Source organism: Salvia hispanica, chromosome 5 (assembly GCF_023119035.1).
Source record: "Salvia hispanica cultivar TCC Black 2014 chromosome 5, UniMelb_Shisp_WGS_1.0, whole genome shotgun sequence".
Lineage (NCBI taxonomy): Eukaryota > Viridiplantae > Streptophyta > Magnoliopsida > Lamiales > Lamiaceae > Salvia > Salvia hispanica.
Window position 1 is genome coordinate 13,014,343 of NC_062969.1, and position 22,701 is coordinate 13,037,043.

General features: G+C 34.4%; 3 protein-coding genes and 1 long non-coding RNA gene across 4 annotated transcripts; 3 read left to right on the forward strand and 1 right to left on the reverse strand.

The window, feature by feature from the left end:
• Positions 1–843: 843 nt before the first annotated feature.
• LOC125186332 (histone-lysine N-methyltransferase ASHH3) lies at positions 844–4,975 on the forward strand. The gene is made up of 13 exons (XM_048082682.1): positions 844–1,133; positions 1,239–1,371; positions 1,469–1,580; positions 1,848–1,947; positions 2,253–2,331; positions 2,401–2,572; positions 2,649–2,729; positions 2,825–2,999; positions 3,529–3,559; positions 3,673–3,763; positions 4,175–4,223; positions 4,308–4,390; positions 4,729–4,975. The coding sequence occupies exons 1-12, from the start codon at positions 1,116–1,118 to the stop codon at positions 4,377–4,379; spliced, it is 1,113 nt and encodes a 370-aa protein (XP_047938639.1). The 5' UTR covers positions 844–1,115; the 3' UTR covers positions 4,380–4,390; positions 4,729–4,975.
• Positions 4,976–6,292: 1,317 nt separating this feature from the next.
• LOC125187661 lies at positions 6,293–7,526 on the forward strand. The gene is made up of 2 exons (XR_007170650.1): positions 6,293–7,054; positions 7,166–7,526. It is a non-coding gene; the product is annotated as an uncharacterized LOC125187661 (long non-coding RNA).
• Positions 7,527–9,758: 2,232 nt separating this feature from the next.
• On the forward strand, positions 9,759–14,152 carry LOC125189183 (bifunctional purple acid phosphatase 26-like). The gene is made up of 10 exons (XM_048086440.1): positions 9,759–9,904; positions 10,300–10,476; positions 10,629–10,829; positions 10,960–11,071; positions 11,335–11,561; positions 12,156–12,294; positions 12,991–13,211; positions 13,292–13,404; positions 13,487–13,648; positions 13,968–14,152. The coding sequence occupies exons 1-10, from the start codon at positions 9,857–9,859 to the stop codon at positions 14,011–14,013; spliced, it is 1,446 nt and encodes a 481-aa protein (XP_047942397.1). The 5' UTR covers positions 9,759–9,856; the 3' UTR covers positions 14,014–14,152.
• Positions 14,153–14,222: 70 nt separating this feature from the next.
• On the reverse strand, positions 14,223–21,340 carry LOC125189180 (synaptotagmin-5-like). The gene is made up of 13 exons (XM_048086436.1): positions 20,971–21,340; positions 20,786–20,890; positions 20,654–20,704; positions 20,394–20,514; positions 19,448–19,569; positions 18,452–18,553; positions 18,118–18,192; positions 17,162–17,241; positions 16,263–16,413; positions 15,931–16,161; positions 15,040–15,336; positions 14,744–14,857; positions 14,223–14,575 (listed from the first exon to the last, which is right to left on the reverse strand). The coding sequence occupies exons 1-13, from the start codon at positions 21,073–21,075 to the stop codon at positions 14,432–14,434; spliced, it is 1,698 nt and encodes a 565-aa protein (XP_047942393.1). The 5' UTR covers positions 21,076–21,340; the 3' UTR covers positions 14,223–14,431.
• Between the last annotated feature and the right edge of the window lie 1,361 nt (positions 21,341–22,701).

Sequence of the window (22,701 nt, forward strand, 5' to 3'; positions counted from 1 at the left end):
CAGATCAGTTTTGGATACATTTTTCTTTTACTATTTTCAATGTATATTGCATCAATTGTATGCATTTCTTAAAAAGTAAAGAGCTTAGGAATATTATAAAATTCAAGACCATATAAGGACATTGAAAGTTCTATGCTCTTTGTTTGGATTTTATACACAGCTGAATGTCCTCTAAATTATTCATATTTGGAATTTGAGGGTATTAACCCAAACAGTGGAAGATAGATTAGTCATTTCTCTAATGCTCCATTTTCGTAACTGGAACTAACAGTTCATGCGTACAAAATGCTGGATAGGATTGAATGAGGGTTAACCATTTTAATTCACAACTCTTATCCATTTCTTAATCCACACTGCTTCCAACCATTCTAAAAAAAATTCGTTAAGTCTATTTCACTTATTTTTACTTTTTTTTTAAAAAAATTTATATTATTATTTTATTCATTCATTTATTTTTAACTCACAATTATACAAACTTTTACTAGATCTAGAAAAACAAATATTACTCCTGTTGCTTGCTACTACTATTTCCTTTCAATAAAAAATGATCTCATTTTGTCATTTTAGAATATCGACAAAAAATAGATAGTGTTATTTCTAAAAACTAAAAGTTTCTCTCTCATACATTTTCTTCTCTTTTTTCTCATACTTTACATACTTTTTCTCTATATCTATCTTAATTTATATTTATTTATTTTTTATATCGTTATCTCTTACTTTATTAATTTCTAATTAAAACTGTTGGCACTTATGATTTGAATTCAATTAACCGCTAGTCATCCGGTTCATGAATAATAATAATTAAATAAACCGGTAGTTCATGAACCAGATTTCAATTTTCAAAACCCTATCCGCTCAACTGCACACATTCCGATCCAATCTTGCGAACCGAAGACATGGCTTATTCGCCGTCAAATACCCCTGCCGGCGACCTCTCTCTTCCGTTGCCGATAAATTCTAGGTAGCAATTTCCCCAATTCCAGCGGCCATTCTTCATTTTTCAAGTTTCCGACCATCACAATTGCATTCCATTGCCTTACCCTTATGGTAGATGATATCTTTCGCCGATCTCCACAAATAGCTTTATCTGTTACTGTTACTTCCTCTCCAACCCCATGCCTGCAATGAAGAAGGTCTGTTTTTATAATTCGTAGTAATTTTTATTGAATTGACTGCGTATTCAAATGCTCGTGGCTCTCCATTGTAATTTCTTTTTATGTGTTCAATTTTTGCCACAGAATGCTGTGTGCTTCGGGATTGGGCAGTTATTCAATAAATTGGCGAAGGAGATCGGAAGCCCGGTTGATTTTGAACTTCCTGAATCTTTCAATAAGTGGAAACCGACGTCTTCTTACTCCACTATCAGACGCAGTATGCCATTAACTTCTTGAATTTTACGAATGTACATTAAAATCTTTTCGTCTCTTTATTAGATCATTGATTCGCTTGTTATCTTAACCTGTTCAAGATGTATATCTTACTAAGAGGATTAAAAGGCGCCTTGAGGATGATGGCATCTTTTGTTCCTGCAGTTCATCAACCGGGTCTTCTGGTGCTTGCAGTAAAGATTGCCTCTGCAGGTAAGAACCCCTGATTTGCAACTTAAGGTTGTGAGATTTGCTTCATTTCATTGTCTAGATTTAGCCTGCCTGTGTGGTTAAAAAATGTATATGGTACTAATAAATGCCATGAAACTCCCGCCGCCAATGCTTTCTTAGTTTGATATTCTAAGAATGTGTTAAGAGTTTGATGTGTCTTGATATGAAATTTTGAGTATTATTTCTTGACTAGTGTTTGATATGTCTTGATTTAAAAATTTTAGTTTTTGATATTGTCTCCTGTCTTAGCATGCTACTGTCTAGCTGTTCTTCGGGCTGTAAATGTGGGAGCTCATGTCTAAATAAACCATTTCATCAAAGGCCCGTGAAGAAGATGAAGACTGTGCAGGTAATAATTATTTAAATGTTAAAAATGCCGTTCGTAGTAAGTTGTTGCGTTTGTTGTCTTCTTGCATATTGTCTTTCTATGCTTTCCTTATTTGCCAGAAACCTTGGATATTGGACTATGAATAGTTAGAAAACACATTCAATTGCAGCTTCATTTCATGTTTTCAATTAGATATCCGTAGGTGTTTTTTTTTTTTTTTTTTTTTTTTTTTTCCAGTTTTGCCTTGCATTATCAGCTATATATTCCAGTAGCTGTTTTGTTTTGTTTAAATATTCATATATTAAGTCTTTGAAGTGCTTTTTCAGACTGAGAAATGTGGAATGGGTGTTGTGGCGGAAGAAGACATCAATGTAGGAGATTTTGTGATAGAATATGTTGGAGAAGGTGAAAATCTTAAGTTATTCTTAATCATAAAATCTCTAGGCTGGATATATAACTTTTTCCATCTTGCAGTTATTGATGACAAGACATGTGAGGAAAGACTCTGGAAAATGAAACACCGTGGGGAAACAAATTTTTACCTATGTGAAATCAACCGAGACATGGTTATTGATGCAACTTATAAAGGCAACAAGTCTAGATACATTAATCACAGTTGCTGTCCAAATACTGAAATGCAGAAATGGTAAGCTAGCCCTGTATTTCTTGTTTTACTTCTGAAATTAACTTATTTCTCTTGTATAATGGTGACCCTTGTCCAGGATGATTGATGGTGAAACAAGGATAGGGATATTTGCAACCTGTGATATTAAGAAGGGCGAGTATCTGACATATGACTACCAGTACGGACACACATAATTAATTCCAAGCTTATATGAATTAATATGTTTTACTCTTCATTACTTATCTCACTGTTATAGCATAACAAGTTGAGTAGGTTTGTGCAGTTTGGCGCAGATCAAGATTGCCACTGTGGTGCTGCAGGTTGTCGGAAGAAGTTGGGAGTTAAACCCAGTAAACCCAAACCTTCTTCAGATGCTGCTTTGAAAATAGTAACATGTCAAGTGGCTGCAAACTGTCCAAAACTGAAAGCAGTTGCGACAAATAAACCTGTAAGTTCTTGGCTTATCTATATACGGGGTATAAGTATCCCAGGGATCTGGAAAGTGTTCTCTTGGTAGAGTGCTTATCATTGTGAATCATTGGTCTTTGTGTATGAGCCAATTTGGCTTTGTCCAGTTTATGGATGTGGGAGCATGATGTAGGCAGAGAATGACCTGTCATGTTGTAAAAATAAGAAAAGCTAGATCTGGCTATAGAAACAAATAGATGGCAGGGGAACTAGGAATGCCGTTTACGGTGATACAGACAAAGTGGAAATACTAATGCCATTGCAAAAGCTGATTATGCTGCATAGATGGCTGTGGTTACATGTGATTTAGGTTGAAGCCTTACTATGCGAACATTTTAGGGGATTCTTTGTCTTACTTCATTTCCTTCTGAGTGTGTCTAGGGTGATTGCTATTTTATAACTTGGTGTTTGATTCACATATGCTCTATCATTATAATGAGTCCTTTTCTCCTGTTTTTGATGATTTCTTTACTGGGAATTTGGGACTGAATTCCTGCTTTTTTTGGAAGGTCAATGTGAATGGAGTTCCTGTCACAGCAGGTATACTGATCTGGCTACTCAATGCTCCATCCTCCTTTTACTTTTTAATTTCATCAAAAATAGCTTGCATTCACACTGTTTTAATAGTTTAGGTTGTCATGATTTGTTTTCAGAATGTTTGAGTCAGGATCCTTCAAAGTGGAAAAAGAGGCGCCTGAATTGCATTGGTTCCGTAATTAGAATTGATCAAATATCAGATAGAAGGTACACACTATGCAATCTTATAGGAGTAGTACTATATTGGTATAACTGGTTGAATTTGTAATATTTCTTCAAGTGGCACATTCTAATACATATGTAGTGGGCAGTCTCTACTCTCTAATAACTAATACTTATGTCATTACTCATTACCCAAGGATCATGTTGCACACAATTGCTTATAGTCTGTCTCAAACTTGGTATATTTACTTTCTGAGTCACATCCATGAAACCGAGTGTCTTCAGTTCGAAACATAAACTTCCTCATCACACAAATTGTCCCTGATCTACGATTACGAACTAAAAGAATGAAACTTGATGAATATACTATTCGATTCAGTGTCAATGCTCTCAGCTGCCACTCTGTGTGTATCTGTTTCATCGGTTTTCTGATTACGTATGCTGTATCTTGTTCAGGTCCTTCGGGATAATAAGACGCTTTGATAATGATAGGAGAAAACATTTGGTGAGAAAGCAAGTTACCTGTGCAAATTTTTTTTTTTCAACTTGCATTTTTCTTTATTTGTTCTTTGCCTGTTGTGATGTACAGATCATGTTTGAAGATGGGAATTCTGAGTTCCTGGACCTCTCAAAAGAAGAATGGGAATTTTGTAATTTTTAAATATGATTCAGGTAACAACCATCTATGCCCATCTCAGCAGTAGGGATATTGTAGTTGACTAGTTGTACAGAGTTTGGTCCTGGTTGTTTGAGTTATAAAAAAAAAGTGAAACATAGTGCTGGTAAATTACTAAAGGTTAAGTCAGGATTTCGTTGAATCGTATACCAAAAAGCATCTACTGAACCTGTAAGTCGTACTGATAGTGAGTCTGTAGAACTGAAAAAGGCGAACGTTGAGTTATGAGACTAAATTTTCACCATGAGATTTATGATTAGTCGTTAATTACGTTTTATTACTGGATTGTAAGGTTAAGTTTGTTCTTTTTGGTTTTTGTTTTACTTTTTTTCAGGGGAGCATCGACTGTTTAGAGTAGAAGTTGGAAGATTGTTTGTTATACACACACAATAGGTATACTGTGAGCCCGTGAGGCCGTCTTCTAGTAAATGTCGATTTCCCAAAAGTTAGATGATATTTTCTGTACTAATGTCCAGTCCAATATGTTGTACTATTATGTACTTTGATTGTAATAGCATAGAGTGTAATATTACCTAAAATATTTTTAATTGAAACTACATACTACTAATTGAGTATTGTCTCATGGAATTTTGTCTTGGATTTGAATTTATATGATCATCCCACACATTTTAGTTGAATAATATTATTAAGTTAATTTGATTAATTTCATTGAACCGTGATACACATTGCAGTTGTACAAACGGGTGCTGCGGGGAAAGTGAAATGTCATGACTCGTGAGTTAATTTAACTTAGTTTCACTATTTTATTGGAACCAACTACCAAGTTATGTATTGCTGTTGGTTGGAAAGTGATTTAAAATGTTTTATTGATTAAAAAAAGAGTAGAGAGAGAGATGTTACTTATTCTCAAGTCTAAATTATGATATTAACTGTTATAATTTAAATCTATTTATCCTTATTACATATAACCATCCAAATTTCAAAATTTTAAGAAAGAAGCATACTGTAAAAAAAAAAAAAAAAAATTCAATGGTTGAATACACGTGTGTGCCTCCTTTATGGTGCAGTGATGTACTACTATGTAACTCATGTCACGTGATTAGAAAAGTGTTAACATTTTCTAAAAAATTTAAATTTCAAGTGTTAAAAAAAAAAATCAAAATAAGCGTATAAAGTAGTAGTGTGTACGTATTTTTTTCATTTTGCTATGTTTACAAAAATGGCTTATAAAATTGAAAAAAATATCGATAAGATAGCTTGTTTTGTTATAGTAACAATGTTTGTAGAATAGTACTTCATTTATATACAAAGTCATTATCAAGTAATTTTCAGAAATTTTCATGTTTGTTTAAATCATATGCACAAGGAAAGTTATATTTCTACGTCTAACGACTATTTTTCAGTTAGTCAAAAAATTTAGTGTTTTTGATTTTTTGTCCAATCACTATATCTCTGAATCATTATCATGCTACTAACATTAATAGAAATAAATTTGTACTATTAAAAATTGATGTTGATTATCTATACAAATATAAAGCCCCAGTTTTTATGGACCCCATCTTTGCCGTCCAGTTTAATGATTTTTTGTTGATCATATTTTATATTCTTTGACTCATACCTTATATAATTTTGGTTTATGCTTTAGAAGGCAATTTCGGACTCATAAAAAAAGAATTTATTACAAGTTATACCAAAGAGTAAATATTCTTGAGAAGTGTGATAATTGTATTGAGCAACGTGCATGAATCTGATCAATGTGAAATGAAAGGTGAAAAGGAGTCAAGTCAGTCTTGACTCAATGAATGCAGATTTATAGAAATGATATACTACTTGATTAATCAAATTAGTAACATACATTTAAACACACGTTCTAATTAAAATCTATAATGTATAATCTATAAAGCCACAGTTTGGCTATTCCCTTTTTCCCGCCAAAGTTCATAAGATGATACCCAAATCTTAGTTTAGAACTTTAATCATATCTAAAATATTATAATACATTCTTTTAGAGTGTCATTTAACACACATCAAATCGACACAAATAATTGTCCATAGACTACTAAACACACTGGATAATAACACATTTATTACAAAGCTGCCAATTTTATATATTGGATAATAGAGATGATAGTATTACAGAAACATTTATCAATCTTCGGCCATGTGCTCTGAATCAATATATTACAATTCTGTCAATCAGCCTGAACAATTGTACTTCAGGGGCTTGCGTTTGCTTATGAAATAAGCCTATCAGAAAATTATTGAAGGAAGAACTGAATTTATTAAAAATAAAATCCATTCAAAATGGAGGTAAAATAACTAAAACTTTGCCTATAAATACCAGCTCGCAGAAACGAGTGCGTGCATATTTTCAAAACAAGAAATCAACTTCTTTTTCAATTTGCTGTAAAAAAATTAATGGTTCAAATTTTAGAAGATTATGAACCTGTTTTAGTTGTTTTTTTTTCTTTCAATGCTGTTTTTTGCACTGATGTAAATGTAAATGCGGTAGATAATTAGAAAAATATTTACAAATTTAAGGAGAACAAGAGGAAGACGAAGATGTGTTCAAAAGGAGAACAGTCAAGATGAAAATTTTCAGATGTGGAAGAGGTAACTGGAAAAAATATTTTCGAAAGAGGTCAAAAAGAGAAGAATATCAAAGAGAAATACCTGCAAGCAGACTAAACATTATAAAGGTAAAGAAAGATCATTTTCAAAGAAATAGAATTGAAATTATATAATGATCTCATTTCCACTACATTTCTATGAAAAGAAGTTCATTATACTAAACGCTTTTATTTGGGTAGAATCAACTGGAAGAATGGCTAAAACAATTACCACCATGACAGATTTCAGAACAAAATCATCCATGGTAAGTCCAAAAGGCAAAAATAACAACCCCACAAGAAAAAAGATTATTTGGAAGAGAATAAGGATGAAACAAGAATTTTTCAAATTGAAAAATTTTACGTATATGAATGAAAAATAAATGAGAATATAAAATAAAAAAACTTAGCTTTGATCAATTGGCAGAGCACTTTGTTTGCCCTGATCGACATAGAGGGAATGTAGTGTAGATCTTGGTATATACAGTTTAGTGACAGGCACAAATAAGCTGTTGATAAATAACAGTAGAAAAATGATAATTATCAAAAACTACTATGATAATCAAGAGAAATACGAAAAAAAAAAATCGGATCAAATTCCTGCAAAAATTACAATACAATTTATTGTGCAGGGCTTGATCGAAACTCCAAATAATAAAATATTGAGTTGAAAAAATCAATATATATACAGATTAAAATGTATATTTAAAAATTAATTTTATGATCGAGATGGGATCTACTTTAAATTGGCATTAGTTGCCCAAGTTCCATAAAAATACAATTTCTATTGTAGATATTGACTCCAAATATAAATACAGTAGAATCCCAAATAAAATGAAATACAACTAAATGAAAAATAATACCCTAATTAAACGGAAAAACAATTCAATATATAAAAAGTAAGTAATTTTATAGATCTATGTTTCTTGGCATTGTAATTTGCCAAATTATATAATTTGGGCGTAGATTTTGAAGGGATTAGTTTTATGAAAGACGAATGCAATATTTAACCAAAAATGTGTAAGGATTGATCAGATCTTGAAATATATAAAACTGAAATAGTAGAATGGAACGATTGAATCTACAAATCGTCTGGTGATGAGTGTGTGTTGTATACGGCTGAGGAGAGGATTTGGGCGGCGCTTTTTTCTCACTATAACCCTAGAAAGAAAAAAACTTGGTATATATACTTGCCACGGTTATGGACTGATTGGTGTTTCTATCAAAGCCCAAAAATGAGAAAATAATGAAAGCCTTTTACTTATGCACAATAAAAAATTGTACTTTGACTTTATATAATGACCGTTTTAAGTGAAAGAAAAATGAAGATAGTGAACTTATTTTATTTATTTCTTTATTTCTCAATAAATTTAATATGAATGTATATTGGTCCACACTAATTGAATGAAATTATATGATTTCATGAAGTACTTATCATTTCTAAAATTCTAACTAATCTACACTAAATTCTGATTAAACAATACGAGTACTATTAATTAAAATTAAGTCTACAAAAATACATTATAGTCCACATAAAGTATTACTTTTATACGGTTAGTTGTCTACAAACGGAAAATTCAAGTCAAGAAGCCAATTATTATAAGACTAATTCAGTGGTTGTTTAATGATCCTCTCATTCTTCTTTAGTTTGATTAGTGCTTTCCTTCGAATTTCGAAATGTTTTGTTGTTACAGTGAAAAGAATAGTAGGCCAGAGGAAAGCAAAATGAATGCAAAGTATGAGCACTCACCTATTGGAACTGAATATCTCACCATCTCAGCTACCGGACATTAACTCCAATGCCGCAAAAAAACAGAAAATAAACAGACATTTGCTCATTAACCAAATTTGTAAAAGAGTAATGTCCAGGAGTTGTGATCTTTTATAAACACCAGTTCCAAAACCATTTTTATGACTATATTTGAAGTGAAATGGAAAGAAACATTGTACTATGTTGAATAGAGAAGAACAAGGAAGGTTATATATTAAGCCCTCCAAACTCAATGGAGGACTAAAAGCTGGTGGTTAACAAAAAAAATCTAATTTTTGTGCAGATCTCGAAAAAATTAAAGGAAAAGGAGAAGTTTACTAAATATACAATGAAATTTATGAAAGTACAACGAAATTTTGTCCAATACACAATCCAACATTACAATGACAAATTGTACTAAAAATCCAATTTTTGCGTAGATTCGAAAAAATTGAGGAAATTGCGAATGAAATAAAATAAAATATACCGATATTGTATATCAAATTTTTTTTCTACGACCCCTAAGTCATGAAATAAAATGAAAAACATCGAATAGAAAATGCTCTACTTAGAGTGAGACTGAAAAGGTAAAAGTCTTTTTTTATAACGCATGCATATTGATATTAGTGAATTATTTAGAATTTGTATTAATTAAGGGAAAATTACATGACTCGTGCATAGCACGGGTGCTAATACTAGTTATACAAAAAGTGAGAGTATATCCCCAAATTCCCAATTCCCAATTCCCAATAACAAAACCGGCACGTTTATGATGCTGAAAAATTCGACAGAAAAATCGGCTGGACATTTTTCCCGGTCCGCTACAGCCAGTGCCACCGCGACACGTATCTAGCTTCCCGCCGGTTCCGTCTCTAAAATGCGCCTGTTTACATCACCTACCTAACCTGCGCCTTTCTCAAATATAGTACTATCATCAAAGCAAACACTCCCTTGGCGTGCAATTTCAGGTATGCGGACTCTCCTTTTCCGACTACTATGCCTATTTCATTCGTTTGCTTCTACGTAATGCTGCTTCTCTTCCAGTAGTCCGTGTATATATGCAAACGATGAATGCAAATCGGTGTCCAGAACTGAGACTCAGATCAGTTGTGTGTTAATGTTATTGTCGATGTGAATGAGTAATGAATCCATCTTGTGCTGACTGTGTGCAGCTGCAATTCAATTTTCAGGTTCATGTCTGGTTTTTGGTATTGCTGTTTGTAGATTCCTACTGGTTTGGTAGAGATCGGAAGTTTTCTGCGTTTTTTATTTGGTTGATTTTTGCTGAGGTGCTGGTGATCGATGTAGATTTCTTATTTGTTGCATTGTGATTATTATTATTATTATTATACTTCTGCCGATTGTAGATTGTTTGTTTTTCTATTTGTTCTACTACTATATACTGCATTGTCAGTGATTGAATGATGTTGGAGCTTCTTAAAATGGTGTTTTCACCATGTATGTTTTGCTTGAAGGCATACAATAGTAACAATACCACTTCTGTTTTGTTGTAGTTAGTGATTGCTACTATTGATATTGTTTTCTAGCTATAGTAATCTTATCATGGTTGTGATCTCATGATTAGGGGAAAGAGTTGATGACGATTAAACTGCTGCTTTTGTCATGTCTTCTGTTGACCAGCATAAGCAGTGGGTGTGCTGGTCTAACCAGTGCCTTTATCCGTAATGAGTGGCCATCTATTGATATTCCTCTCAACAATGAAGTTTTTGCAGTTCCCAAAGGTTACAATGCTCCACATCAAGTAAGCCTTCATGTCCCTTTATAGTCTCATCAATTAGTTTGTAAAGAGGCTATTTTATTTGACAAGTTGATGATTTATTATCATGTTACTGAAAAACTCCACTGGTTTTAAGATCAGTCTTCGTCTAAAAGATCCATGCCGTGTTTCTTTAGGTGCATATTACACAGGGTGACTATGATGGCAAAGCTGTGATAATCACATGGGTAACAGCTAGTGAACCTGGGTCCAACATAGTTCGATATGGCTTGTCAGAAGGAAAATACGATTTCACTGCCAAGGGAACAGTGCAAAACTACACGTTTTACAACTATAAATCTGGATATATTCATCAATGTCTAGTTGATGGTCTTCAGGTAAAAATGGCTTCAACTGCTAATTTTGCAGTAACAGTTGATGGGTGCTGTTCATCAATGTATAGGATAGTCTTCAGGTTCTGTTTGATTACAGACCAACTATCTATTGAGGTGGGTGTTCTTTTTGCAGTATAACACAAAGTACTACTATGAGATTGGAAGTGGTGAAACCTCTAGAAATTTTTGGTTTCAAACACCTCCGGCAATTGATCCAGATTCTTCTCACAAATTTGCAATAATTGGTCAGTGTTTCATACATTTCCAAATATCTGTGCTCTGAATGTCTTTTTTGATAGAGAGTGATACTTTCTTAATTGATCTATCGAATTCAAAGTCTAAGTAAATGCTAATTTGGCAAACTAAGTTTTGATTGAGAAAAAAAAGTAGTTCGGTTGTCTATTTATGTTCCATGTATTTATATACTACTAATATTCTTGTCTCTGATGCATCTTTTAGTTGCAATGTCCTTCTGTGAACTAATATCTTCTATTGTTACTTGTTATAGGTGATCTTGGTCAAACATACAATTCTCTTTCCACCCTTGAGCATTGTATGCAGACTGGTGCTCAGACTATATTATTCGTTGGAGATCTTTCTTATGCTGATAGATACGACAATCATGACATCGGTGTCCGTTGGGACTCTTGGGGTCAATTTGTTGAACGAAGTGCAGCATATCACCCATGGCTCTGGTCAACCGGAAATCATGAAATTGAGTACTTCCCACATCTGGTAAACTGTGGAGACAACTCTTATCTAATTCCTTTGTTATATCTTTAACTTTTGCGATAGGGTTTTTTTTGAGTCTCGTGACTGTTCTTTTCTACTTTGTTGATTCATACTGTTTCTGAGGAGTAACATTTTGTGTTACTGTTGATCTTCATTTCCAGTTGCAAAATGTCTTCGGTTGAATGCATCAATGAACGAATGCAAATGCTTCTTTCTTTATTTTTTTCCTGTTCTGTATTTGCCTCCACATTTGCAAAATCTAGCCTAAGAACAGCTGAATCCTTATTTATTTCCCTAAAGCCTCGAGTAGAATGCCATGGAACCTTGGTTGATTCTGTGCCCTAATAGACAATTAGTAAGAAAAATTGCTCATACTAGTTTCCTTCAACTGCACTGCTTCTATATTTCTGGTGGAGAAATCTTTGTTGCTCTCTCATGTTTATATCTGAAATACTGGCACTAACCTTCTAATTACTCATGCTTCATCTGTGTACTAAACTTTGTAGATGCTGGATACTTTTTCCAACATTGACTTAATTTCACACCTATATAACTTCTGTGCATGGCCACTTATTACATGTTTTTTTTGACATTCAGGGTGAGGTTACACCCTTCAGAAATTATCTTCACAGGTATCCTACACCTTTTTCTGCCAGCAAAAGCAGTAGTCCTCTGTGGTATGCCGTGAGACGGGCATCAGCTCACATCATCGTCCTCTCCAGCTACTCTCCATTTGGTAATTTGTTTGCCAGGTTTAGTATTCTTGTTTTGGTGATCAGAAAGAAGCTGAGAATGCTGTAAGAACTTCACATCATAACTTGTGTATGCAGTACAAAGATACAATCCATTCATTCCAGTTAGATTAAAAATGATGAAAATCTCTTCCACCCTAAGTGATAACATGAAAATCCCTATTTTGTATTCTCCTACAGGGTTTGCAGGGTTCACAGGGGTAAATGGGGAACCATTATTGATCCTCCTTTTTTTTTGGAAAAAAACTACTGCATTCTCAGACTTAGTCTTTGGAGCCTTAGAAATGCTACATCGTGGTTTTCTCCAATAACTCTATTGCTCCTACATAAGCCTACTTGTTTCCATAGGCTTTCTAGGTAGCCATATGTTTCCTGGTACTTCCATATAATGTAAGTACATTGGTAGAAAAAAACTAGAAGATGGCTCAAACTCTTTGATATGTGCTTTATGATCATGGAAATCTCACATTGTTGGAAGCCATAACTCATTAGTAATTCCAGTCCCTGATTTAATTTTTTATATTCCTAGTTCCATACCGAAAACATGAGATGCTGTTCACGCTTGTGCACAAGTAGAGCTCTTGCATAGGTTAATTAGTACATGTCATCTCTGTATAGCTTTTGTCTGCATCATCCATACCTTCATTATGTAATTTGCATATTCCTCAAACTCATGACAGTGAAATATACTCCACAATGGAAATGGCTTGAACAAGAGCTGAAAAAAGTTGACCGGGAGAAGACTCCCTGGCTTATTGTTCTGATGCATGCCCCTATTTACAACAGTAATCAGGCTCATTTCTTGGAGGCGGAAAGCATGAAAGTGGTGTTTGAGAGCTGGTTTTGTCACTATAAAGTTGATGTTATATTTGCTGGTCATGTGCATGCCTACGAGAGATCGGTATGCCACGTCACACAACTTCCCTCTTTTTAAACACTAGCTTTCCGCTGAGGCCCTGATCACTCATCGTTTAATTTCAGTACCGTATCTCAAGCATACAATCAAATGTTTCATCGTCTCCGTCATCTGATAAGTCAGCCCCAGTTTACATAACCGTCGGGGATGGAGGAAACCAGGAGGGTCTCGCTAATAGGTGAATCTTGATTTTTGATATATTTTCCATTATATATTTACTTGACATAAACAGCAAACTTGGTGGTCTATCGTCTATGCAGATTTAGAGATCCCCAACCAGATTATTCTGCTTTTCGAGAAGCAAGTTATGGGCACTCTACATTAGAGATAAAGAACAGAACTCACGCCTTTTACCATTGGAATCGGAATGACGATGGGAAGAGAGTGCCAACAGACGAATTCGTGCTACACAACCAGTACTGGTTAGTGCACACTACTCGCTTCATACTCTCCTGCAGTTTATGGTTTGCTTCATCTATTACTCAATCACTAAGGCCCTTCTTGGTATGATGGAGTAGAATGTGATTCCTATATCCATTCTATTCATTTGTTTGTTACAATGGAATGAAATGAAAAAGCAAAAGAAATGCAAAAAAATTGTCATTTCATCCCTATTCCCATTCCATTCCCCTCATTTCATTCTATCATACCACGAAGGGCCTAATATTCTCGGTCTGTGTTAAATCAGTGTGGATTCTTATATAGCATTGGAAGAGACTTTTGAATTTGATGTTGATGCAGGGGAGACAGCCGTAGAAGAAGAAAACTGGAGAGAGATTCTATGTAAAGGAGTGTTATTTTTTCTGGTCAGCCAAGAAGAATTGCTATACACGTACTTCGCTAATAAGATAATCATCATTTGTAATTTACCTTTCAATATAATGTCACAGTACAGTCTTATAATATAAGCGAAGTTTTCCTGGGCATTTTTAAAATATTGCAATTCTAAATCACGTTATTGCAATATATGCATCCTTAGGAATGATATCCATCCAGTGTGCAACGCCAAATTTTGTACCATTGCTTGAATCTTTGTATATACAACAGAAGACATTTTACACACAAAAATCACTTCTAAAATCACATCACTAGACGATTATTGGTTCATGTATCTGGGAAGAATATGACTATGCCTTTCTCTCTCTGTATACATATATATATAGATGGGCACGTCCTATCTAGTGCTTGCTTGGATGTGGTAGATGCTACATTCGGTATATGGGTTGCGGAGTCCACTTGAGATTGACATTGAGCTTTCCTGACTTAGCTCCGTCAAGAGGGAAGCAATCTTTGTATTCGCCCTCCATTAGAACCCTCGTCAATGTTAAAATGCATCTTCCCATGTAATCCTGTAATTAAAACCAATCATGCTAAGACCACAATCTTTGGGCGCCAAACAAGAATCAAGCAGATTATCAGGCGAATTCATGTTTACGTATTGGAAATACCAATATTTTCATACTCATCTATGATTTACTGGTATAGCACACCAAATAATAGTGTAGCAAAGAAGGTACCTTCCCAAATGTATCATGGTCCCATACTTCGAGAGTGAGCATATCGTGTAGTCCATCCTCGACAACAAAATCAAAAGTCTGATTCCAGACAGGATTCAGACATTCGTTCACAACCTAGAAGCAAAAAGGTAATGCGCTGATTAGAATAATTGACACGGAACATATTGACAATCAGGATAGCCATGAATATCTAATCCAAGATATGGTACTATAAAACACAGAAAAGGCAACGAGGAGAGAAAAATATATGCTTGACTATATTTTTGGGTAAAAAAAAGCTCAACTAAAGAACATACCCTGGTTTTATTTTTCGATTCAGTTTTCTTCATAGTGAGAACTACATAAGGGTCAGCCTTCCCCATGAGGTCAGCTGGTGCCAAGTCTTCGGCTGAAATGATCGTGACAGAGAGTACCCCTCTTACGATGACATCCCTTCCATTGTTTCCTTCACCACCATTTCCATTCATATTATTTCCGCCATCTGCTCCATTTTTGAATACCTTCTCCAGTGAAGTCATAGAGTATTTTTGGGCAAAGGGATTGATTAACCCACTCTGCATGCCATTTGGGCAATACAAAAGCTCCAAGTGCACCTAGAACAGAGAACACGACACTTGAGAACTTTACACTAGGGGTGAGATGCTGGTGTGCACCTTTTCGAAGTGAGGTGCACAAAAGTTGATGGATAAACAAAATTTTAATACAATATGCATAGTAAGAGCTAAGGCCTAGCAGAAACAAGTGTGAGACAGATACTTATGTACTGAATAATATGATCAGTAAAGCACATCCAGTTAGAAGTTTGCTCATCATCATTGAGGTGAATATAGTTAATTAGTCATCTTCATTGTCTTCTTAATCAATTTCTTTGATTCCCCCCTAGTCAATTTCAATCCCATCATCATAATCTTCTCCGTGATCACTCTCTTCTCTGGTACAAGGGCAGCTTTTATAATCATCAGTCTGATTTTATTGTAAGTAAAAAGAATCAAAACAATCAAGTTTTGCCATAAAAAGCCTTTCTTTGATTAACAAAGTTAGCATGTAACCTATACGTTCAAGTAGTCCCTTCCCATTTTCCCCATGTTGTCTACACTCACTTATTCTAAACAGATAAATCTGCCTATTTTGTGAATAGAAAAAGAACTCTGGAAAAAAATAGGTGAAAAATATGGTTAATCTATTACCTCGCCCCTATTTTTAGTGTCTCTTTGAATCTCTAAATCTTTCACCAGTTTGAGCCACACATCCTTCACCTTGCCAGGCTGAAGCTCAGAAAGCTGCACTTGAGCGGCTCCAATTAGTTCAGCTGCCTGAAGCCCTTCGTCATCATAGATTTTTACGGTCAAATGTTGAGTTGCAAGATCTTCAATTACAAACTCAAAATGTTCATTCCAGACTGGACTCAACTGGTTGTTCTGCAGAAAAAGTAAAAAATGAATAAAACTAAGACTCTATGCTCTGGAGTGATGAAAGAATCATCGAGAGCTATATAACCTAAGCAGATTAATAGTCTTACAATAGTCCTGCTTTTCTTCATTCTATCACGCAAAGGCCGCACATATAAAATAGCATAAGGGTCAGATTTCCCTATAATGTCTTTATTTGTTAACTCCTTTGCCTGCACAAGCTTCACCTCCAACTTCCCAACAGGCTTCAGTTCAAGGTCGCTGAGGTACAGGAATTTGAATTTCAATAAAAGCTACTCCAAAAGTGGAAAAATGATATCTTTTGTGGGACAAATAAAAAGGAAAGTGAGACATCTACTTCGGGACGAATGGAGTAATTCATAAGAGCTACTAAACTTAATATTACCAGCAACCTTTACCCAAATAGTAATGCCTCTGATTTATTTATTTATATATTATTTTATTTGAGTTGGGAGAGGGGAGAGTAGTGAGGAATAATCTTGAAACCTCTTCTTTTAAAGGGAGGTTCACCACTTGGGTTTCCCAAAAGGATGTAATGGCCTCTAAAGCTTGTTGATGAGAAATTGTGACTAATGCAGGAAAACAAACTTTCATAGTAAAGGGTGTCAAACTGCTAGCTAGACAATGCATTACAACAACATTAGAATATCATCCCCTTGTCTTTGCAGTTCTTGAAAATAAAATGCAAACCAACTGAATTGAAAGAACTTCAAATATGGGCCTACTAAAATTGCCTAGTATCTACTTTAAGTTTTCATATATATTTGTTTCATAAAGCAATTCGCTTGATTGGAAAAATATCCATACATATGGACTACTAAAATTGATATGAGGCAGGTTTTAATCACTAATGGCACTGGTGCAGAATAAACTCTTGCTTTATTTCAGTTCTCTTTCAAGACCTTTATTCTCATATTGGACAATTTTTGTTACCATGGTTATTGAGAAAATAAAAGGAAAATAATAAGTTAATGAACATGTGACTTACCTGTAATCTCCAGGTATTATAGGGATTACTTTTCGAACTGGCCATGTAATAGAATCTTCTACAGCATCTCTTATTGTACTCTGTATATGAAATATTCCTCAATCATCCATTTGAAAAAGATATTCAAGAAATTCAATAAATAAATCAAAAGGAGAATGATGTGAAAGAACTAATAAGGTTGCAATGGGTTGCTTATGTCTAATTATAGAAAATACTAGTTCAGAAAATCATCAAGCAGAATCAGGCAGTAAAAAAACCAGACTTTTGACCATCAGCTATAGCTATTAAATGATAATAATTGTAAATGCACATCAAGTAGAGTCACTTTCTTTTGTTGTTTATAACACAAAGAGTCTGTACAACATATTCAACATTTTGGCAACTAAGTATATGCAAAAGAATAATCTAAAAACCATTTGCTGCATTTATTTTGTATGGCCCAATAATGAATACAGTACCCAGAATTTTACATGCATAAAAACATGAGAATGTACTGATTAACCACATCATTGACAAGCTACACATGCAGATTATTGAATTGGACAAAATAAAGAGAAACAACGGTGAAAGAATTATAATAGTGGGTGAAGACTGAAGGTCTATGGTATTTCAATTAGAAAAAAATAAATTAAAAATTAAGTTGTCAACCTTTAGATCCAACTACTAAATCATAGGAGTAATTTGAGATTTGGCAATTCATATGAAAAGTTCTCAACTTCGGCCTCCCTAAATTTCCTCATAAGTAATGATACCAAATCTTTTACATCTCTGTTAGCCTTTGTTTGCCCTACATGCAGTTCTTATATCCTGAACCGAGCCAGAAATAATGAATTAACAACGAGTTCAATATCTTGCCAATGAATTCCTTATATAGTTATATTTTATTAAAAACATCCTCAGCCCAATTAATGCAGACCTAGAAACAGTCATGCGAAATTAAGACAAGGTATACAGACCTCAATGGCATCAGAAAGGCCAGGTATTGTTGATATGTCTCCTCCCACAACTTTGAGTGTGAAATCCAGCTTTGTCTAAAAGTCAAAAAAAGGATTTGATTGAGATGCTTTCAAGTCATTAATGATCAACAAATCCCCCTACATATAAATGTGCAACATAATATCTAGTTGATTTTGCACTAGTGCATGCTACAAAAACTTAAATTATTATTAACATGACCACTAAGGTGTCATCATGGAGAAAGTATTGATATACCGTGCTATTTCATGATAATAACAATTCCAAAATTTTACATAAAGAAGAACCAAAAGACTGGATGGAAAAATACTATACCTTGTGACGTAATGAAAAGCAAACAGCTCCAAAGCAAGGAATCTCATCCACTAATGGTCTGAATATCAACCTGAAGACACCAGTGAACCCAATATTTTTCACCTAAACAAAGAAATAATTATTACATAATCAAGACTCTGCAGTTTCAATCAAAATAATACCTAATAAATTAATAGTGAACATAAAATGGTGAAATGACAGTACATCAAAATATAAAAGGCGCAAGTAAGTGACCAAATGGAAATGTATTGGGTATTTTATACTCATTCATGATGCAACATAAAAGTTGAATGAGGTTATGAATGAATACACTAGATCCTCCAATGTTCATGACTGATTCTATATGCAAACATTCTTTTACATGCAAACACACACCCAAGCTAAGTTGCTAAGTGCAAGCAGACTCTGATGGGAATCATGAGATAATATAATAAAAAGGTAGCTGATACTGAAGATATAACCAGATAAAGCAAAAATTGCTGACGAAGTTCATGAACGGACTAACTATATAATCTATGAATCATCCCTAATGACAAGGAATGATTTTCTAATTGAGCACCAAAGCAGTTCACCAATAATATTATTACAGACACCTACATAGAAAAGGAAAAAAAATCTTGGTTCATTTTGTACATTTAGAATCTTAGATTAAAGAATTTGTTATCAGTGTCAACATGACATACTGTGCAGATATATCAGGCTTCCAGTTGAAGAGTTTTTATATATGCTATCACCGATAGAAAGGTAAGACAAGGCATGAGAAATGCTTATAGGAACCAAAAATATATGTTAAGTAAAAGACCAAGATTACACACGCAGTTTGCACACCAAAAAAGCAACTGTTGGTTGAAAGCTGAAACTTGATACCACAGTATTTGTAACCACATGCACTTCAGATTCGGAAAATCCTAATGGTTTGGTCTTCAAATCACCCTGTTGGGCTTATTCCAACAACAATGTACAAAGAAATTTTGAAAGACACAGAATAGTTGATACCTGCACAGGAAGACCAACACCAAGATAAGTCTTGATATCAAGTACTATATTGGGGTTTCCATCCCATTGCATTTCTAACTCCATAGTGATTCCTTCACTTCCATCTTCAATTATTGAAACTCCTGAAGCATCATAACTAGTAAGTGTCTCATTGTAATTTGCAAAAACAAACCAAATGGCAGCACTTCAAATCTTTCAGCTTGAGCAGAGTGAACGAGATGAAGTATCATGATCATTAGTTGGAGACATTGCCACATGCATAGATCATTAGAAAAGAACTTGCATTCTAGGTTTATAAACCACCAAAGTGTGGCCTGTGTATTGAGCTCTAATTGTATAGACTATGGTGTTGCTAGGTCATATTTAAGTCAACATTTCATTATTGGCAATTAAAGGGCAGCGTTTTGCATCCACCAATACTACCTTTTTGCATGCACTATATGGCAGCAGATTTTATACAAATCAAAAGTCCATGAACTTATTATTCTCAAAATTCTGTTCTGAGTCATGCTCCATCAAGTTACTCCCTAGGGTAATAGTATATGCTCTGTTACAGCGAGAAAAAACATGGCATCATCAAATACTCTCACCAATGAGTTGCAGGTGCAAAAAAGTCAACAGCGAACTTCAATAATAACCAAACAAGACAGCTGCATTGTTGAGCAAACAGGCTTCTAATAAACCACATGAAGCTGCTGACTCAACATACCAGCTTATATGAATCTATTTACTTGTTTCTAGAGCAGAAGTGAAGAGTGAAAAAATTCATGGGTAAATATTGAACCACTTTCTTCGAATATCCTAATTTTTCACATTTCATTTTCTTTTTCCAGCCTTCAGCAATAACTCTCAACTGCCCACCCATTTTTTGTTGTGGTAGGGAAAAAAAGATCACGAATAAGACCAGACAAAGTTGATATCAAGAAAGGGAAATGCACAATCACACCTGTGAACTGCGGGGCCACAGTTCCAAGCGTGAACTTGGAAAAGGTCAAAGAAGCTAATATAACTGGCCTATATTGCTCGAGGACTGGCTCCACATTAGCCTTTATCAGCTCCGACGCAGCCTTGAAACCGCAATACAATCCAAACATCAACACAATGCAGCATCAAACGAAAACTCAACTCATCCTCAATAATTACAAAACAGGAATTAAATAAAATTACAAATACTCAAATAGTCAAATTGCAGCGAAAAATTCGCACCTCATTCACGTATGGCCAGATCTTCTCGAGCTGAACATTAAGCCAAGTCAACTGAGTTTCAATTAAAAAAAAAACATCAGCCTCAACGAATCCGCATCGATACGAATCGAACAAGCAAAACACGAAGCAAACCTTCTGGCGCTGCGAAAACACCACCCAGGAAGGATAGTACTCCGGCGACAACAACTTCCTCGAATCCTCCACCGTCATTCTCGCTAACGAGGTTACCGTAGCAGCCTAATTTTATTCAAAAAATTAGATGAACACATAAGCACAAAATCACATTTGCAGAGTGAAAAGGTCAAAAATGAAGTTACGAGGTCGGAGCGTTGCTTAGATCGGGCATTTTCGGAGCGGACGAAAGCAACAATGAGCGCTAAGCCGACGACCAATCCGATCACCAAACCAGCTACGAACGACATGTCAAAAAAAAAACAAAAAGTAGCTCTGCGGCTTCTGATTTCCGAATCCGAAGCAGCTGCCGCTATCTTCGTTGTCGCTGTTCACTTTTTTGTTTGCGACAAATGGAAGTGAGAGTTGTGGATGTGGACTTGATTCTGATTGCTGATTAATGGCGGATTAGAGTTTTTGATCGCTGATTAGTACAGTAGGTTTACCGATTCTAATTCCTCCGTTGCAATCAATGCAAAAAGGTCGGCCAAACAATAAGCAAACAGCCAAAAATAAGGCCAAATCATTTATTAGCAGCTGTGAGCCCACACACATTATATAGTCATATGCATATTAGTAGTTCACATTTACTACTCCCTCCATCCCCATAGATTATCACAATTTGACCCGACACTAAATTTTAAGAAATGTAATAGAAAGTGGGTTAAAAAAGTTAGTAGCACGTGGGTCCTATTTTTATATATTAATTTTATAATAAAATATGAGTGATAATGAGTTAGTGGAATATGAGGTCCACTATCAAAAATGGTAAAAATGAAAGGTGATAAATTTTTAGGGATGGACGAAAAAGGAAATATGTGACAAATTTTTAGGAAACGGAGGGAGGGAGTACTATAGAATTATCCATTGCTATGTTTAAGCTCATCAAACTTCAAATTATAGGGTAATTCTCACATTTTAAATTTTAAGAGATTTTATTATTGTTAAAAGTTGTAATTGTATCAGCAATTACAATAGGTATTTTAGAATTACTTGGGGTGAATAATATTTTAAAAGTTATAGCTATCTTACTTTAATGATCATTCTGTGTTTAAAAGTTACTACTACTAGAATTAAGAACCTAAAATACTGGTTAATGTATTTGTTAATTCCAAGTCAAGTTGGGGTCATTCAATTTCTTTTATTTATATGTATGATTATAAAGCTATACCATTTTTATTTCAAAGGCTATATTATGATTCAAGAAGAAAACCCTACAAAGAAATTCATATAAAAATCTTTTTTATTTGACATGCATGTAAAGATTAAGTAAACTTGAAGCCCTAAAAAAGTGAAGTTAAACTATGTCGACTGCACAGTATTAGATACCTCCTTTTTTTTATTTTTAGACTTTCTATGCTTTTTTTTTTTTAGATTTTCTATGCTTTGAAGTTTGAACAAAAGCCTTTTGCATTTGCCGACACTTGAGTTGACCACATACCAAAATTGTGAACACTAGCCATTAAGGAGCCGCCACCTCATCACTACGAGATAGTTAGAAAACTAAAAATTATTCCATTTTCTAATAAATATATTCGTCCCGTCCAACCAATAATTTTTTTTTCCATTTTCTTGACAAAAGTTAGTCTCTTACGTTTTTATAACAAAATTTAGTCAAACCCACAATTTAAAATGGACCGATTATTGAAATAATTTTGAGATTTTTCTTAATTATCACAATCTTGGATTTAGAAGAAGTTAGAGCACTCCCAATGGTCTCCCTTATTTCTCCCTAACTCCTGCCACATCAGCACCAAAATTTATCCCCAGTTTTTAGCCAACTTTTAGCCAACCTGCTCCAATGGTTTCTCCCTTATTTCTCCCTTATTTCTCCCTAACTCAACATTTCATTTTTACATCATCACTAATTTAATTGT

Coding starts and splice junctions, on each gene's coding strand:
- LOC125189180 (XM_048086436.1), bottom strand. CDS start 21,075: ATGTCGTTCGTAGCTGGTTTGGTGATCGGATTGGTCGTCGGCTTAGCG. Junction 20,515..20,653: donor TCTGGCCATACGTGAATGAG/GTGCGAATTTTT, acceptor TGCGGTTTCAAG/GCTGCGTCGGAGCTGATAAA. Junction 18,554..19,447: donor GTGTTGGTCTTCCTGTGCAG/GTATCAACTATT, acceptor TTCTTTGTTTAG/GTGAAAAATATTGGGTTCAC.
- LOC125189183 (XM_048086440.1), top strand. CDS start 9,857: ATGAATCCATCTTGTGCTGACTGTGTGCAGCTGCAATTCAATTTTCAG. Junction 10,830..10,959: donor GTCTAGTTGATGGTCTTCAG/GTAAAAATGGCT, acceptor TTCTTTTTGCAG/TATAACACAAAGTACTACTA. Junction 11,072..11,334: donor TCACAAATTTGCAATAATTG/GTCAGTGTTTCA, acceptor TACTTGTTATAG/GTGATCTTGGTCAAACATAC.
- LOC125186332 (XM_048082682.1), top strand. Junction 1,948..2,252: donor AGAAGATGAAGACTGTGCAG/GTAATAATTATT, acceptor GTGCTTTTTCAG/ACTGAGAAATGTGGAATGGG. Junction 3,000..3,528: donor CAGTTGCGACAAATAAACCT/GTAAGTTCTTGG, acceptor TTTTTTTGGAAG/GTCAATGTGAATGGAGTTCC.